The 16,593-nt window shown below is 40.5% G+C and overlaps 4 protein-coding genes across 16 annotated transcripts; 3 read left to right on the top strand and 1 right to left on the bottom strand.

Moving 5' to 3' along the window:
• The first annotated feature begins 1,483 nt into the window (after positions 1 to 1,483).
• On the top strand, positions 1,484 to 2,263 carry LOC105664373 (uncharacterized). The gene is made up of 2 exons (XM_012298972.2): positions 1,484 to 1,970; positions 2,038 to 2,263. Exons 1-2 carry the CDS (start codon positions 1,680 to 1,682, stop codon positions 2,215 to 2,217), a joined length of 471 nt encoding a protein of 156 aa, XP_012154362.2. The 5' UTR covers positions 1,484 to 1,679; the 3' UTR covers positions 2,218 to 2,263.
• A 212-nt stretch (positions 2,264 to 2,475) lies between these two features.
• Skp2 (S-phase kinase-associated protein 2) lies at positions 2,476 to 5,723 on the top strand. Of its 11 annotated transcripts, none has more exons than XM_076531580.1 (8): positions 2,750 to 2,830; positions 3,436 to 3,477; positions 3,559 to 3,615; positions 3,709 to 4,020; positions 4,119 to 4,398; positions 4,486 to 4,922; positions 5,016 to 5,143; positions 5,216 to 5,723. In XM_076531580.1, the coding sequence occupies exons 3-8, from the start codon at positions 3,578 to 3,580 to the stop codon at positions 5,560 to 5,562; spliced, it is 1,542 nt and encodes a 513-aa protein (XP_076387695.1). In that variant the 5' UTR covers positions 2,750 to 2,830; positions 3,436 to 3,477; positions 3,559 to 3,577; the 3' UTR covers positions 5,563 to 5,723. The 11 variants fall into 11 exon arrangements, with proteins under 11 accessions (XP_076387658.1, XP_003700476.1, XP_076387707.1 ...); XM_012298744.2 differs by lacking the exon at positions 2,750 to 2,830 and adding an exon at positions 2,848 to 2,884; XM_076531574.1 differs by lacking the exon at positions 2,750 to 2,830 and adding an exon at positions 2,860 to 2,879.
• A 633-nt stretch (positions 5,724 to 6,356) lies between these two features.
• On the bottom strand, positions 6,357 to 9,524 carry bor (ATPase family AAA domain containing bor). 2 transcript variants are annotated; one of them, XM_003700475.3, is made up of 4 exons: positions 9,174 to 9,524; positions 8,245 to 8,719; positions 7,148 to 8,171; positions 6,357 to 7,029 (listed from the first exon to the last, which is right to left on the bottom strand). In XM_003700475.3, exons 1-4 carry the CDS (start codon positions 9,376 to 9,378, stop codon positions 6,889 to 6,891), a joined length of 1,845 nt encoding a protein of 614 aa, XP_003700523.1. In that variant the 5' UTR covers positions 9,379 to 9,524; the 3' UTR covers positions 6,357 to 6,888. The 2 variants fall into 2 exon arrangements, with proteins under 2 accessions (XP_003700523.1, XP_012154135.1); XM_012298745.2 differs by lacking the exon at positions 9,174 to 9,524 and adding an exon at positions 8,803 to 9,121.
• Positions 9,525 to 10,067: 543 nt separating this feature from the next.
• LOC100881739 (uncharacterized) lies at positions 10,068 to 16,281 on the top strand. 2 transcript variants are annotated; one of them, XM_076531308.1, is made up of 6 exons: positions 10,068 to 10,889; positions 10,974 to 11,172; positions 11,262 to 11,785; positions 11,861 to 12,385; positions 12,465 to 15,149; positions 15,235 to 16,281. In XM_076531308.1, exons 1-6 carry the CDS (start codon positions 10,370 to 10,372, stop codon positions 15,396 to 15,398), a joined length of 4,617 nt encoding a protein of 1,538 aa, XP_076387423.1. In that variant the 5' UTR covers positions 10,068 to 10,369; the 3' UTR covers positions 15,399 to 16,281. The 2 variants fall into 2 exon arrangements, with proteins under 2 accessions (XP_076387423.1, XP_076387415.1); XM_076531300.1 differs by having other exon boundaries at positions 10,068 to 11,172.
• The last annotated feature ends 312 nt before the right edge of the window (positions 16,282 to 16,593 follow it).

Raw genomic sequence — 16,593 nt, forward strand, 5'->3', positions numbered from 1 at the left:
GTACCATTATCAATTTCGTGTCTCGCGTTATTGGTCGACACGATATTAACCGGCTCTTAAATCTGCTACGAGGTTCTTCGTTTCGCTGCTCCAGCTCGGTTTATAATTGGCAGTTACTGAAATAGAAAAGTAGCCATAACTTGCGTTCAAGAAACAAGCGTTCTTTTCCCATCGCGTTTACGTCCTTCCGTGGATAATTCGGACACTACGAGTTACGAAACACCTCGTATAAATGCGTGCACGTACATATGCTTGTACGAAACAAAATATTAGCGTTTAAGTGAAAATATAAAAAGGAAAAACATCCTTAAAGTCTGTAAGGTGACGAAACGAGGTATCGATGCGCCGTGCATCGGCGAGAGTCTTCGATCGTGCTTCGAGTTCCGCTCGTTCGAACAAATAAAAGAAGAAAAGAAATCTAATCAACGGGTTCTTCGAAGCTTCTCGTTCGTGCACGGCCAAACGATATCGCTCGTAAATCTATCCTGTTTCGGTTAGGAAACGAGAAACGGTGTATCGCGTGCGTCGAAAACCGATAGAAGCAGCATTTTCGCGTTACGTTTTCCATTTTTCATCGGAGAAAAACTCTTAAATATAAGTAAGAGTGAATGCTGAAAAAAGTCTGAAAAAAAAAGAAAAAAAAAACAAGAATAAACAAACAGCTTAAGTATTGCTTTTGTAATGAAATACATGTATATTTCTTTTCTCCTTTTGCTTTTTCGATTATCATGTGCACGATATCGAAAACCAGCAACCCTATCGTTCGTTTTTTGAAAATTAAAAAAAGATTTTTATTTAGCGACTACCAAGAGCGCCTCCGTCGTTATTCTTTCGTTAATTTTCGGCTGATTTTAACAGCTATGTCCCAGCATCGAGGATAGCAGAAAACCTTGGAGCGAGAACGATGCTCGTCCTTTTTTTCTGTGAAAAAAAGACACGAAACGATAAGGTTCTCTTTCGTAATCGTAGCAATCGAGGGCGAAAAGAAAGAAAGAACGAAAGCGTGGAAGAAAATGACGTTGCGAGCGTGTAAGTATAATGCGTGTGTTTTACGTTACGAAAATAATGTGTACGCGTGAAGTGTTATCATCGCTACGTTTATACGTATGATTTTCCAATCGTGCGAGCAAAAACCTCTGAATATAATGCGCCTCTTTGCAAGAAACGTGCAAATACATTTGGGGCTGGCGATTCAGGGTCGAGCAAGAAAAAAGGGAAAACACTTTTTGAAATTTCGACTCGTCCGAGTCCACGAACGACATTGTTTTTTTTTCGTGTAAAAGCGAGCAAGTCTTACGAGAACTTTGTAAGCTTCCTAATAAAATAGCATTTAAATAGATCAGACACTAGCGATGTTTCACACCCTAGCCATTTTTCTCTTATTACGTCCTCGATAATGTTCGCTTATCCGTTTTAAAAATTTTCTCTTCTTTCCTTTTTCATTCGATTTCATTCTAGTCACGATCTCGGGTCGATTAAAAAGTCTTTAGAATATATGCCCGTCAAAGTCCTAAAGCAAATTTTCAACTGTTTTCTTTTCCCTTTCCTATTTATTTGCGGCACGTTCTCGGTGCGTATCGATCAAATATGTACCTCCAAGGCGAAGAATGTCAACCTAGAGACTCGCGCGATTATCCACCATTCGACGGATAACGTTACACGCGAGTCAAGCGTATCTGATGGATCGAAGCAATTTTCCCGATTCGAGTTCTTCGATTACCGGAGAAACGTCCGAGAAATCGCCACTTTTCAAACTATATTTCTCCAAGGATCAGCTACTCGGAAGATCGAACGTTCGTCCTTTCAAAATCGAAGGTACACGCGAATTGTTTCGAAAACATTTGTTAAACAACCATACGTACGAGAGCATAGTCGACATTAAAATCCGTTTCAGACAATCTCGTCGCGCGAAAATTCTACTCCGCGAAATACGAGAATCTCGAGGCCGAGTATACGAACGAGAACAGGGATAAAGCACAAAGTGTTAATCGTCTACCTCCGTTAACCAGCCACGCGTAATTTCTATCATGATATTTTTTCGATTTTTTATTTAAGAAAAGGAAACGTAGAAAAGTACATTTTAGGTATGGTTGGTGGCACGAGCAAGGAATACAACCGATAGAATCTCGAATCAATTTTCGAAAAAGAACGTCGGATTTGGTAAACTTTCGAATGAAGATATATGCGGAAGATGAAAAGTTAAAAACTTTGAAATAACGCGTCATCTCGTCACAAATTTCTACGTTCGAAATACCTGTTCGTTGAGCAGAGTTGAAATAAGTGGATTAATTGGAAAAAGAAAAGTACTATTTTTAAGAAAAGTAGAAAAATAAGTAAAGAAATTGATCGTTTTATCGGTAAAATAGCAGAAATGATAATCGGTAGTAGTAGTAGTGCAATAGGTAATCGTGGAAAGCACAGTAGCGCCGATGTTTTGGTTAGGTTCGCTACGCGGACGAACGAAATGATCTGTAACTTTCCCGCCACCTCGAAATACTCGAATGGCCAGCCAATTGGAAGCGAGATTTGGAAAGATTGAGCAATTGGAACTCGCCACTAGCGATTGTTTTTCGACCGTACGACCATTGGCGATTGAAAAAAGGGTATCACGACGATATTCCGCCAAAAATGAATTCCGGCGTGGCGGAGCACACGAGACTCGGCGACGATTTCCTCGAGAATTCCGAAGAATTTTCCCCGCCTAAAAGGTGAGTACAATTTTCGTTCGTTCCCTTCTTCGGAAGATATTTTCAAATTTTTACAATCTCGCCGAATATTATTCTTACCTGTTACTCCGGGGTGATGCAGGTGCATATTTTCGCGCGCACAGGTAAGGTTAAGAACCTTGATACTAGTTTCATCCAAAGGCAACAACGGTGGTACGGTAATTGTTTCTTTTCATTTCGTACAGTGCTGTTTATCGTTTTCATTTCTTAATCGAATCACTGAAAACTTATCGTGTCGAACTTATCGCAACGAAACAATTGCTTGTAAAATAGTACTCGTTGATTTAGTGTTTTTTAACTCGACGAACAATAATTATTTTCTTCTTCGATGAAATTAGTCGAATCGCTTAAGCATTTTTATTTCTTTCTTCTTTTAGGTATTTATTGTTTTTTAAAACGCGAATTATTTTTCTTTTGTTTTCTACATTTTCCTTCTAATGTCTTAACGATTTCTTGAAATATCGAGCTAACTTTTTTTATTTACTTGCTCACTCTTTCTCGTACTGTTTGTCATTTTTTGATCGTAGACCTGTTATTTCAACTGCGTTTCTTCGTATTAACGAAGATATTAAAATCGTACATGCATCTTTCTATTGCCCCTTTTGACTTACATTTAAATGGCTTAATGTTTTTTCCTTTCTTTTCAATTGTAAATGTACGTTTTCGATCGAAATAACAATTCTTTTCTCTTCTTCTATAAATGTTGAAGATTCTGTATCTATGGTGACCCATACTTTATAAATATATATCGGTAGGTATTTAATCTGTGTCGTTTCTATCTTTCGAATTTAGTCTTTTAAATTTTTCGCGAAGCAAATTTTATCTATTTAAGGACAGTCTCTGGAATTACTATGTCCAAAGGATCGCCTTCCTCACCCTGGTGGAGCAGGTTATTTTCTAACATTTATCTATTCTTAATAATTAATAAAGTTACTCTAGGGTAATAGAAAAATTTACAACTATATGCCTGTGTATTTTATAGCAAACGATTACGCCTAGACGACACCTGCAATAACAATTTGAATAGTACTTTGAATAGCGCGTCTAAAAATAATGCCAATTGGTCTTGTTCCGGCGATGGAACTCTCGTTGAACCAGAAATTTTAGAAGATATGGGTGTTAGCATGTTAGAAGATGAAGCTACGAGTTGCAAAAGAGCAAAAAATACACGATCCATAAAATGCGCGTCACCTGCTAGTTCCAATAGTAGTAAACAATGTGATAAAACTAATAGTTTCGATGGTCAAGAAAGCATTCTTAGAGGTTCAAGCTTTGATACAGTTATCATGGATAGGTTTGTATCTTAGAACAATATGCTTCCATTAATTTCATTTACGCGTTAATATAATTTCATTGTAATATATTTTTTAAATGTTTTACTCGTATTCGTAGATTAGATCAAGATCCCTACGAATCGGATGAGCCAACAACGTATTCGATCATGAGAAACGAATCTGGCTATTCCTCTAGGACAGAGATAGACAATTTTATCAATACGAAAGAGACTTTTTGCAAAGACGATCTTAACGTTTCTTCGGAAAAAAGTAGTTTCGAGCAGTTTTGTCTCTATAGAAGAAAAAGAAAGTCTTCGGTTGTCGGCGAGGATAAGTTTAATAAATTGTCCGACGAGATGATTCTAATGATATTAAAATGGCTCCCCAAAAAATGCCTGGTAAAATTATGTATTAAAAACAGGAGATTATAAAGAATCGAAAGTTTATACATATTGTTCCGTCACATTGTCGTTGTTATTTTGCAGGTGCGCTCCATGTTGGTTTGCAAACGATGGTGCCAGATAGCACGAGACGAAGCGTTATGGAGTAGATTGGATTTGGGTGGTAAAGTGTTGAACGAAGGCACGTTGGGACATATATTACCACGTGGTGTTCAAATACTTCGACTTGCTCAAGCAGAGATCGCGGATCCGGTGTTTCTTCAAAATAGTCAAGTTCTCACCGACAATTACATTAGCAAATTACAATATTTGGATCTCTCGATGGCAGTGATTTCTCCGGATGGATTAGCTATGTTATTGTCCGTTTGTAAATATCTTAAAAAGTTATCCTTAGAAAAATGTTTAGTAAACAGATCGTGTTGTAAGGCTATCGGTGAAAATAATGATCTAGAAATATTAAATTTAACAATGTGCGAAGGTATGGATGTCGAGTGTATCAAAGATATAACGAAACTTAAGAAGTAAGAACGGTTACTTAAAAACCAATTTGCTACCTATTTCATAATTAGTATATCAATTTTAATAAAATCCAATTTATTTGTTAATGTTTTCAGCTTGAATGCTGTTAATGTGGCATGGTGTGGTTTAGATGCCAAGGCTATGACTCTACTCTGTAAATCTTTACCCTCGTCCATCACGCGTTTGAACATAGCCGGATGTAGAAAGACAATGACAGACGATAGTAAGCGCAATATTGTTGACGAAAAGGTGATTTAAAATGGTGAATATCATATAATTTTCCCTTCTGTTACAGATGTTAAAGACTTGGTAAAAAGTTGTCCAGATATGGTGGAATTAGACTTGAGCGATTGCACTATGCTTACAATGAGCACTGTTCGTTGTATATTAGACCTATCAAAATTAGAACATCTATCGCTAAGTCGCTGTTACGGCATACCTCCATCTGCATATGTAAAATTAGCGTATATGCCATCTTTGTTATATTTGGATGTCTTTGGTTTAATACCCGAGCCGGTACAGAAAACTTTACAAGTTACCTGCGGTGAAACTCAACTTAACAAGTTCCTATATAGTTCCGTTGCGAGACCAACGGTTGGTGTCCGAAGAACGAGTATCTGGGGGCTTCGCGTTAGAGATTAAAATATGCGTTCTATCTCTCTTTCGCGTGAAGAATAGTGCTAAAGATCAAGTAAAAACCAAAGTAAAACTGAGATGTACGTGTGCCTTTCAGCAAACTGTCTTCTTACCAAGAGACTGATTTTACAATACTATTGAAATAAAATTAAAGCAATATACTACTATTTGTTTATCCTTTTGTTCTCTTTTTTTTTCAATTTTTTTTTTTTTTTCCCCGATGTATCAAAAATTTGTATATATGCGCAAACAATTTTTGCGCAATCAACGATTACACGTATCTACCGACGTTATTCTACGATGCCGTCAAATGTACATCAGCGGCTCTAGACTATGTACTTAATTGTGTGTATCACTATTTTAAACGTAAAGACTACGGTACGCAGATACTATGGTTGAATCGAATCACGTTCGCTTAAATACTTTAAAAGCAATTTTATTTTTAATGCTTTTTTAGTTAAATACTCGATGAATGTACCGTTTATCTACCTGGTGGGGCTGTGTGAATCTTTTATGTACATTACTTGAAGCGATATACACTGTATTCTTATTAAATACTTCGTCTTACAATTTTGACTAATTTATATCTTACAGCTATCTTTTTCACCAAACATCGTATTTAAGAGCAGAATAGATTCTTGATATTCTAATAGTAAATTTTGCCTGTAAAGAACGCAAGATTTAAACGATTTAAATACGAAAATTGTAATTATAAAATAAAAACCTCGATGCTGTTAATTATAAGTGTTCGCTTATTTTGAACCTTTTTACGTTGCTTTTGATTAGACAATAAACGCCGATGAAAACAAATATTATATGTTTATTAAACGTCATGAAAGAATACACAATGTCTTTTAAATAGGTTTCTTCTCAAATTATTTAAACATTTACACTTTTACGATTAATGGTTACGATAATAGTTACGATAATGGTTCGTGTAATGATTTAAAAATTGAAGGATAAGGTAACTCATATTTTTTTACACGCATTAACTATCATATATGCATTACTATCGAGTTACAATTTTGTTCAATTAGATTTTGGTTTCGTTCTTACAATTGATGCATGTGCGTGTACTATGTGTCTGGTGTGTCAATATATGTATGTATGTATATATATAAATTTGAATCGAGCTATAAATTTACATTACTAACAAACGTATCACTGCTCTACAATATTTATACACGCGCGCATTATATAGAGAACGAGAGTCACGTTCACGTTAAACTCGTTTTCATTTAAAATCATTTACACCGTTTTTTTATAATTACTTAATACTAGTTTCTTTAGTAAAATATTATTCGCTAATTTTTCTGCAGCGACGCTTAATAATTAAGCCGTCGCTACACTGGAACTTGCTTCTGGCGTCGATTCGATCACAGTTTTCGGTTTTATAGGTTGAACGTCCATTTCTTTTTCAGTTGCATAAATTGATTTTGATTCTTGTTTTTCTTGCTCGCTTTGCCATTGAACCTGCGAAAAAAGAAACGCGCCAAATCAACGAAACAGTTTTTCAATAGCAATTCGTAAGCCTTTAACAAATGGCTAATTATTATTTTACCGATAATAGGAAGTTATCGTTATCGGTTACCTTCTGTCTGTGTTGTTTGATCGCCTCTGTGCATTTATCCAGAATCATCTGCTCCGTTAGTACTCCGTCTTCGGAAGCATAAGCCGCTGCTTGCCAGGTAACAGCTAATTTCGCCAACTCTCTTCCGGACATTCCCTCGGTCATTGCAGCGATTTTACTGCAAAGCATGCCGTAATCGAATTGTGCAACTTTTAATCTTTTATTGCCTTCGATCGCCGGTTGAAGCACAAATTTATCGAAGTAAAGACGAACTAAACGTTCACGCTCTTCTCGGCCTGGCAGACGAAACTCCACCATCTCGTCTAATCTGTCGTTTACGGCCCAATCAAATTGTTCCGGAGTATTCGAAGCAAGAACCAACATGAATTTGTTACTCTGTTCACCGGTTCTGTAAAGAAAAGCGTTCAACATCGCTCTTAAATCTTCTGAAATATGTTCGCTCGATCGTTTCCTTAAGAAAGCGTCAGCTTCATCGATGAAAAGTAGAAGACCCTTTCGAGACGTTGCTGCCCAGTCGAACACTTTGTGAATAGCGGTGACACCGTCTCGACCCAAAGGCGCTAAATCACCTCCAGTCACGATAGCATAATCCATACCCGAATGTTCTGCTAATTTCTTCGCAAACATAGTCTTACCAGTTCCTGGCGGACCGTGCATCAATATATTTCTATACATTCCACGATTTTGTTTAGTGTTTTTTGTAGCTATCGCGATATCGCGTAATCTCTCTTCAAGTTTTGGGGCTAAAACAACGCCGGATAGGGCATCGGTCTGACTACTTTTAAGTTTTTTTACTGCTTGGATAGGATGCTGCAACGTATCCAAAACCGTAAATCTAGACGTTTCTCGAACCAAAGACGGTTTTCCTAATCGTGATTCAATATACCGCGCAGCTATTCCCGTTGAACCTTTCGCCGTGTAAACGCCAAAAGCCAACAGAGATAAACCACCAGTGGCAGCGATGATCTTGTCCCAGTCTTGCAAAAAAGCCGTCATACCAGTGCCTAACACCGAACCAGCGGTTCTGAAACAATATATTCGATAAATGTATTTCATTCGTTCCGATCGTTTCCCCATCGGCGATTGTCTTTACTCACTTTATAGATTCCAATACCGTCACTCTCTTTTCCGACGCTTTCACTCTAATTTGCTCTAAATTTAAATCTTGATTTTCTCGATCTATTTTCGCTTTGGCTTTCACCTCTGCTTCTAACTTTTTCATTTCATTTTTGTGCCTCAATTCCATTTCGTGTTCTATCGTAGCTTTTCTCATGGCTTCTTGTTTAGCTACGGACTCTTCTTGCCGTCTTAAATTCTCGTCATTCATTCTTTGCTGCTGTATCAATTGATCGTCGTATCGTTTCCTCGCGAGTTGATCTTGATACTGAGCTCTCATTTGGTGTTGTTTAGTTTCTTCTTGTAAGGTTTTCCTTCTCTCCTCTCCTTCGATACGTTTTTGTTCCGCTTTCATTTGCTCTATGCTAGCTTCGTATTTTTTCATTTCTGCCTGTCTCTCCGCTTGCTTAGTAGCTTCTTGCAATTTTGAAAGTTCTAACGCTTCTTTCGCGTGCGCTGTCAAAATAAAAGAAACATACGTAAAAGGGACATATTTTTACATAACTAGCATTTTAATTACAATTAATGACTCTTGTTACCTGATACGCTATTTTAATTATTAAGTTTCATAGAAGAAAAAAATAGTCTCTATAGATGAACAGAAGACGGAGAAAAATTTGGGAACAACCGGCGAGTGAAAATCGTTATAAGAACAGAAAAATTGTGCTAATGTTCAGAATTTTCGGATAATGTTTTCGGTTAGTTGCATCGTGAGCATTTTCACTGGTGATCATAATTTTTCAAAATCTTCTTCTACGATAATTTATTGCATCATCGCGGTGTCAGAGTATGGATCATCATGTCATCGGAAACACGAGGCTCTTAACCTAACTAATCGTTTTCTGCTTACGTAACCTCGCGTAACAATTTTATTCAAGAGAAACATGTAATACAAATAATCCACTCATACCGGATCTTTCAAGTTCCTTTGCAGCTGATGCTGCTCTTTCCAGAGCACTCGAATCGAATCGGTAAGGTTCCATTTGAGACGGTCTAGGTGGTGGATTATGAGAATCTCCATCTCCACCGCCAGTCATACCGCCGGATAGCGGTGGGTTTACGAATTGTGAAAAATCTTGTGGTTGTGCATTACGATATCCAAAAAGCCACGACATGATTTCAAAATGTGATTCTGATTCAAATTGTTATTACAGTCGATCGATTCGATGTGCGTCTCCTTCTCCTCTTGGTACTGTTATCACGAGGAATTCCCACGTGCACTGCTAGCATGGAAACCGAAACGAGCGAACTTCGGACCGAGATCGGAATTCGGAATCTCGTATCTGGTCATTGGTCCGAACAACGGAACGTACGCGTATAATCGTTTTCTATAAATTATAAATAATCGAACGAAATTCCTTTCGATCGTTGTCAATTTGCCTATAAAGTCTCTATTTCATATGCGAGCACATACGTTTAATCTACAAAGCATAAAAAAATAAACGGGAATTTCGTTTAAATATCGATTCATCGAAAAAATTGCATCGTTAACTTTACAAAAGATTATATCAGTTTGAATTTTTTTCCGTTTAATGCCAGTGAAACGATTATTTATAGAAATTTATCTGAAAATTATTACGCGGCGCAAAAAAATTATAGGGATTTATTAAAAGACATTAAGACGACGTTCGTATTTCTTGAACATCTTCAGTGCATATTTGTATATACACTATGTAAAGAACATTTTTATTAATTAACAGTAAACGAAAATTTTCGTTACAATAAACATTATTTAAATGGAAACAAATAATAACCACCGAATTCAAAGAACGTTAAAATTATGCGATTCAAGATGGCGCTGTAAACGCGTGAATTCGAGAAGAAATATGTGACCGCCATACATGCCACACCGTTTAACGATACGTACAACGGATAGTGTTAAAGTTTGTCAAATCTTTTGCGAAAATTTATTCGTGAATATTAAATTACTAGAAGAAAGTGAAATTTAAGGTAAATTTGAAAAAATGTTTTGTGAAAAAAGATAGTATGTAGCATCGCGTAGTAATTACTACGTCGATAATGTCGTTGATATTAGTACAGCAAGGTTCCGGTGATTCGGTGAGTGTGCTCTTTTCAAACATGGAGAGGTTACTTGTTTAAAGTAATATGTGGGATTTAGGAAATCGGAGTGTTGTCACATTAGTAAGCGTGTTGAGTGGGTGCGTGTTTCTCTATAACATTTGGGGGCCGATACTTATTCTTACGATTTCATTATTCCTTACTATTTACGCGTGTTACTCTTTGATCGTCAACGACAGCTTATTGTCGCCGCACGCGTTACTCTTATTCGATTACTGCAAACACGTTTCTCTCGAAATTTGTGCTAGCGTTAAGAATATCGTTCATTACGCGTACCAATATATTCGTCAGTACTGGAAGACTGCTAGTCGCCGTTTTCGAGAACGCCACCTAACCCAATTTAGGATGGAGAGACGTCGTGGAACACGTTACCAGCTTAGCAACGATTCTAATCCTGCTAGGAGAAATTCTTCAGGGTTTGGTTCGATCGCGCAGCTCAGTCCAATTTCAAAGGATGCAGAGAAAAGCAATATTTCGAACAGTCTCAGCTCGAAGAACAAATTTTATCATAATTCTGGTCATTCGTCCTATGACCATAGTCCCCTTAGTAAGCATATTTCGACACCGATGTTTGCAAGAAACAAGGAGGAATTGGAGAATCAAACGATCGAGTTACTATTTCCTAATCAAGGCTCGACCAAGAAAGCGTTTCCTGCATATAGAAAGAGTCATACGCCGACAAGAGAAGATACCACGTATTTTGACACAGAAGTATCGCCGTGGAGCACGAGCGTAAATCCCAAGATAGACAGCAACACGAGCGATCCAAGAGCCACGGATACGATCGGTGGGCCTTTACTGTCGTCGTCAAGATACAATATCGATCAAAGGCAAGTATGCTTTTTCTGTCTTAACGTATTCGGATGAAAAACATTCGTGTCACGAAGCAATTACGTACGTCTTTAATTCTCTATTACAGAGTGTACAACGACGTAACTTCTCCAGGGCTTACAACTAGATTAACAAAATACGCGGCAGAAGCTAACAACAAGTTGATTCACCAGTCTCGATATCGAGTAGGGCAATTTCCAAAAGTTAATCTTCACGCTAGTCCAGTACCGTTGATAGATGCCAAATCCGTGAGACCGAAAACTCCGGTAACGGTTAGAGTAGCTCCGCCTCATACCATTCGATACTCTTCTCCGAGCGTCACCGAAGCTTTAAGAGAGATATCGTTGAAAAGACACGCTTCGAGAGAAGACGTTGCTTCCGATCTAGCAAAAAAACAGCGAACAGAGAGCGTAATTAACAAAGAATCCGAGAGTCAGGATGAAACGAAACAAAAAAGAAGTAGGGAAGAATCTTTGAAATCGGAAGAGGACGCTTCTCCGCAAAGTAAAACGGATAGACCGACAAAACGAACAAAAACACCGTCGTGTTACGATATCATTAATTCCCTTAGTTCCAGTAAGCACGTTGCTTCCGGTGTGAAAAGGAAAGCCAGTAAGTATTTAGTTCTAGCTATTTCATTTCTGCACGACCGTAATTATGCTTGATTGTACGATTTATTTGTTTCAGGAGATTTCTCACGGAGTGGAACTCCAGATTTTGAAAAGCATTTTAAATCTTTAGAGTGTATACAGAGCAACAGCTCGCATTCGTTGCCGCCAGTTGAAAATACTAGCCCAAAACATCAGGAGGTATCGGAGAAAAGAAATTCGGGCATGTCGATCACTTCCGATAAGATACAAGGAGATTCTCCGATAAGAGGAATTTTGAAAACTGCTAATAAAAGTATCGAAATCGATTCGAACCATACGACAGACGTTCAGGCGAAACGTTCGAATTCGTACGATAAAAAGAATCGTTCTGAGGAACTGGTCGCATCTACCGACACGGGGAAATTGACGCACAAATTGTTTATGAAAGCGGAACCGGAAAGGAACGAAAAACTGAGAATGTTGGTCGAAGAACAAGGTAACATAGCAGCGAAATTTACTACGGACGATGTAGAAGAGATAAAGAAAGAGGATATAGCAGATATGAGGCAAACCAGTATGAAAGCGAGGCTTCAGAGCATGTTCGACGCCATATCTGGAAAAGGTGAGTACCGATAAAAACTAAATTAATTAGCGGAAATTAGATGAAATTTCGACTGGCAACAATTCGTTTAATTTTTCAGCGGCTAGCCAAATTAATCCTGACGTAGTGATTCAAGCGGAAGAAGTGAACGCGATTAAATCGGTCGAATGTCCTGTAACTTGCGCGACTCTCAACTCTTCGACTACCACGACGAACATTAATACCACGCCTATCTCAACGTCGGCCGTCGCTCCCAGTGTTGTCGGGACAAATCAGTCGAGCGCTAAGCATTCGAAACACGTAGCTTTTAATTTACCGACGCTAGAAGGCTCGTCGAACACGACAGCACAGATTAACAGCGACGTCTTCGAGACACAGGCAAAAAGTGTTGAATCTTCTGTGCCGGAGCAAACGAGCAGCGCTTCCGAAAGTATGCTCACGACTACGTCCACGAACGCGTCACAACCTTCCGTCACGAAGACGAACGTAATCAATCCGAACTCGACCTCGGGAAATTTTGATTTTGGCAAATTGTCGTCGAACTCGGTGACAAACGCTTCGTTCGGCACTTTATTCACGTCCAATGCCGTTTCTTCGAGCACCGTTGTACCTTTGTTCGCCACTTCTACCACGACCAGTCCGTTCGGAGACGTTGGCAGCAGCGCGACAAAATCTTTGTCCGTTCCCGCGACTTCGAGTGCAGTTAACGCGAACATCGAAACAACTAATCCTTTCCCGACGAACGGCCCGCAAATGGTTCAGAACTTTGCCACCGGTCCGAATTTACCGCTTGGAAGCGGTAACGCGCTACGTGCATCGACACGCGCAAACATTGCACCATCGTCGACGACAACCGTTACGCAGAGTACGGAATCAAGTACAGGATCAACGTCGATTACTTCTACTACGAATTCTACGGCGATACCGTTGAACGCCGTAAGCGCGAGTACCGCCTCAACTGGCTCCACCGTAGATACGTTCGCTGCTTCGTCTGTTCCCCTGTACTCTTTTGGAAATACGAAGGGTAACGTGCAAACTTCCAAGGCCGAAGGATTCTCGTTCAATTCGGCTGGAAACGTTTCGCAAAATACCAGCACATTCGGGTCATTGGGAAACTCTCAACAACTTCAAAGCGCAAGCACGAGCGTGAGCACGAGTACGTCCTCCGGTACAAAGAATGATAGCGCGTCCGGGCAAAGTGGCTCAGTTTCGAACGTCGCGGTCGGTAGTACCGCACACGATTCGAGTATTAAAACTACAGCAGCCACGTTTACCTCACCCGCGATCTCGACGTTCAGTTTTTGCGCAGCTAATTCCGCAACGTCCGGATCTACCAACAAACCAGAATTTTCGTTCGGCAATGTACCGAATACGGCAAAAGCGTCGATAGAAAGCACGAACGCGAACGCGAACGCGTTTTCAACCGGAAACAATGCGTTGCCTAGCTTCGGAAGCTTGCCGACTAATAACGCGTCTCAGTTCGCTTTGAACGCCAACTCCATATTCGGTAACGCATCCAGTCCGTCAATTTTTGGAACCACAACCGCGAATCAATCAATTTTCGGTACACCTTCCACGGTGAATACTAGCAGCACCGCGTTTACCGCTCCGAAGAGTTCCGCCACGCCGATGTTCGGTTCCAACGTCCACACGACTTCCGTCGGATTTCCAGCCATCAATTCAGCCCCGGTATTCTCGAGCACTACCGGCGCTCCTTCTTCGGGAGTGACATGTACTGCGGCAGTGCCAGTGTTCGGTTCTGCCGCGAATACCTCCGCGCCGAGCGTAAGCGGAACAAGTGGCAATTTATTCACTGGCGCTAGCTCTACAGTCCCGACTGTAACGTTCGGAACGACGAGTAACATTTTTGGTCAAGCGACCGCGCCGAGCGGTAATTTCAAGAATTCCACGAGCATGTTCGGAAGCAATAGCGGTACACCGAGTTTGTTCGGATCCCAAACGAGCACGACGTCTACCTTTGGCTCCACTTTGTCAGTTTCGAGCAGCAATACCGGTGTACCCGTGTTCGGTTCCGCGAATATTTCCAGCAACGTGGCAGTGCCCGTGTTTGGCACCGGTACCGCTACCGCCGCCGTCACTACCACCGGCACCGCCACCGGTACTGGCACCAGCACCACCGCCGTTACCGCTACCGTAACTCCGGTCTTTGTTTCGCAAAATGCCACGAATTCAGCGACACCAGGAACCACCGCATCGACTTTCGGTGTCGGCAGTTCCATATTCGGGAGCAACAGCGCTACGAATCCCCCTGTTTTCGGTGCTACCGTTACCAGCCCTTTCGGTTCTTCTGTCACGAGTACCTTTGGTGGACAAAATGCATCCGGTTCTAGCGCCTTCGGTACCCTTTCTAACGTCAACGCTACCTCTAACGCCAACGTCAATAGCAATATCAACGCCAACAACAACGTGGACGCTAACGCTAACAGCAACGCGAACGCCAACTCCGTTTCCGCGTTCGGCGACAACAAGGTTTTACCCTTCGGATCTCAAACTCCGAGTTTCGGATCGTCTAATCCTCCTAACACAGCTTTTGGGACAGTGAACAACGCCAAACAAACAAACCAGGAAAACAACAATACCGGTGGTATATTTAGTTTCGGTGCGAATCAGAAGCAGAAGCAACAGCAGCAGCAGCAGCAGCAGCAGCAACAACAACAACCACAGAACACGACGTTTTCGTTTGGCGGTAACGGCAACGCTAGCAACAACGCTGCAGCATCAACGTCTGCACCGTTCCAGTTTGGTGGAACGTCGTCGACCGGAGGTAATTAATTATTTCTTTGGACCGTAAGTCGGTCGTATATAAATTTCGATAGAGAAATTTCACTAATGTATTTCTCCTACAACAGCAGCGACTGGCTTTAATTTCTCCGCTCCCACGACCACACCATCCATTAACTTCGGAACGACGAGCGCACCGACGTTCAACGCGGCCGCTCCTGGCATGTTCAGCATCGGAAGCGGCTTTACCGCGCCAAGATATAGAAATATTCGCAGCCGAAAGCCAAGATGATGGAGAACGTAAAGCTCCTCGGGCCAGCTTCTCGTGGAACGTCATCGCAACGTTTGATTCATCGACGAACGCCGCCGTGATCTATAACGGACTAATTTCACCGATTTCACGCGATTTCGCGCATTCGAATCGGCGCAACCAGTAAATGGTCTGAAATGGTTTTAAGCTATATATTTTATGCCGTTATTAAATGTACTCGCTTTGTATATATACACACGTACACACACACAGAACACGAGAACACGAGAGTATTGGATACAGACTTTTATCTACCGCTTTTTTCAAGCCCGTTCGAGTTACGTTATACGCGTACGCGTATATGCGTGTATAGAGTGGCTCGAAAAGAGCGTATATCGCGTAACACGCAGATTTTCCATCTTGGAACGAACCGAAAGGTATTCGATCTTATTACGATCGAAAAAGCGATACGTGGCCACTTTCGTTCGAAACGTCCAACATTCGAATCGCGCTGGTATGTCGAAAACAAAAGCATGGATCGCGAAACGTTTCCGTTCGGTTGGACGAGTAAGTACACTCTTTTCGGGACAATCTGTACACAAGTATGCGATACGTAGACACGGACAAGAGTAAAGACGCGTGGTTGGCTACTTTATTAACGACAAATTTAGTTTAAGAATCTTGTACATTTAAGTTTCGACGTTTCGTCGATCGAAGTGCCGAGAATCGAAAGCAAGATTATTCTTTGTCCGTTGCTAGAAGATAAAGCTCGTTTGTACATTTTCGCGTGGGAATTTTTTAATTCGCGAGTAGTAGAGTCGACGAAAGAAATAAACTTTTGCTTTTATTTCCCCGTTCCACAGCTGTTTCCGATCGAAAAAACGATGAAAATTAACGAAACAAATAAAATGGTTGATCTTACAAACGTGTCGAGACACGTGCAAACGATCATTACTCGACTCGCCCTTTCAACAGACGCAGCGCGAATATTCGGATTCTCGAGCGGCGCAGAAATTTGTCGTTAAACGAAGTAATAGCGTTTTATCGTCGTTATCGACAGGTTAGTCGCGTCGAAAGAAAAAGTTTAATCCCGAACGAAAATCGGGCCAGCGCGAGACTAAATTCGAAACGATAAAATAAGTGATAAACGCGAAACGCCGAAGAGACGCGCGGCACACCGTGCCAATATTGTAAGAGACACGTAATTATTCTTTTGATGTTTCGAGACAAGTGTATC

The sequence above is a fragment of the Megachile rotundata genome, chromosome 1, assembly GCF_050947335.1.
Source record: "Megachile rotundata isolate GNS110a chromosome 1, iyMegRotu1, whole genome shotgun sequence".
Classification (NCBI taxonomy): Eukaryota; Metazoa; Arthropoda; class Insecta; order Hymenoptera; family Megachilidae; genus Megachile; species Megachile rotundata.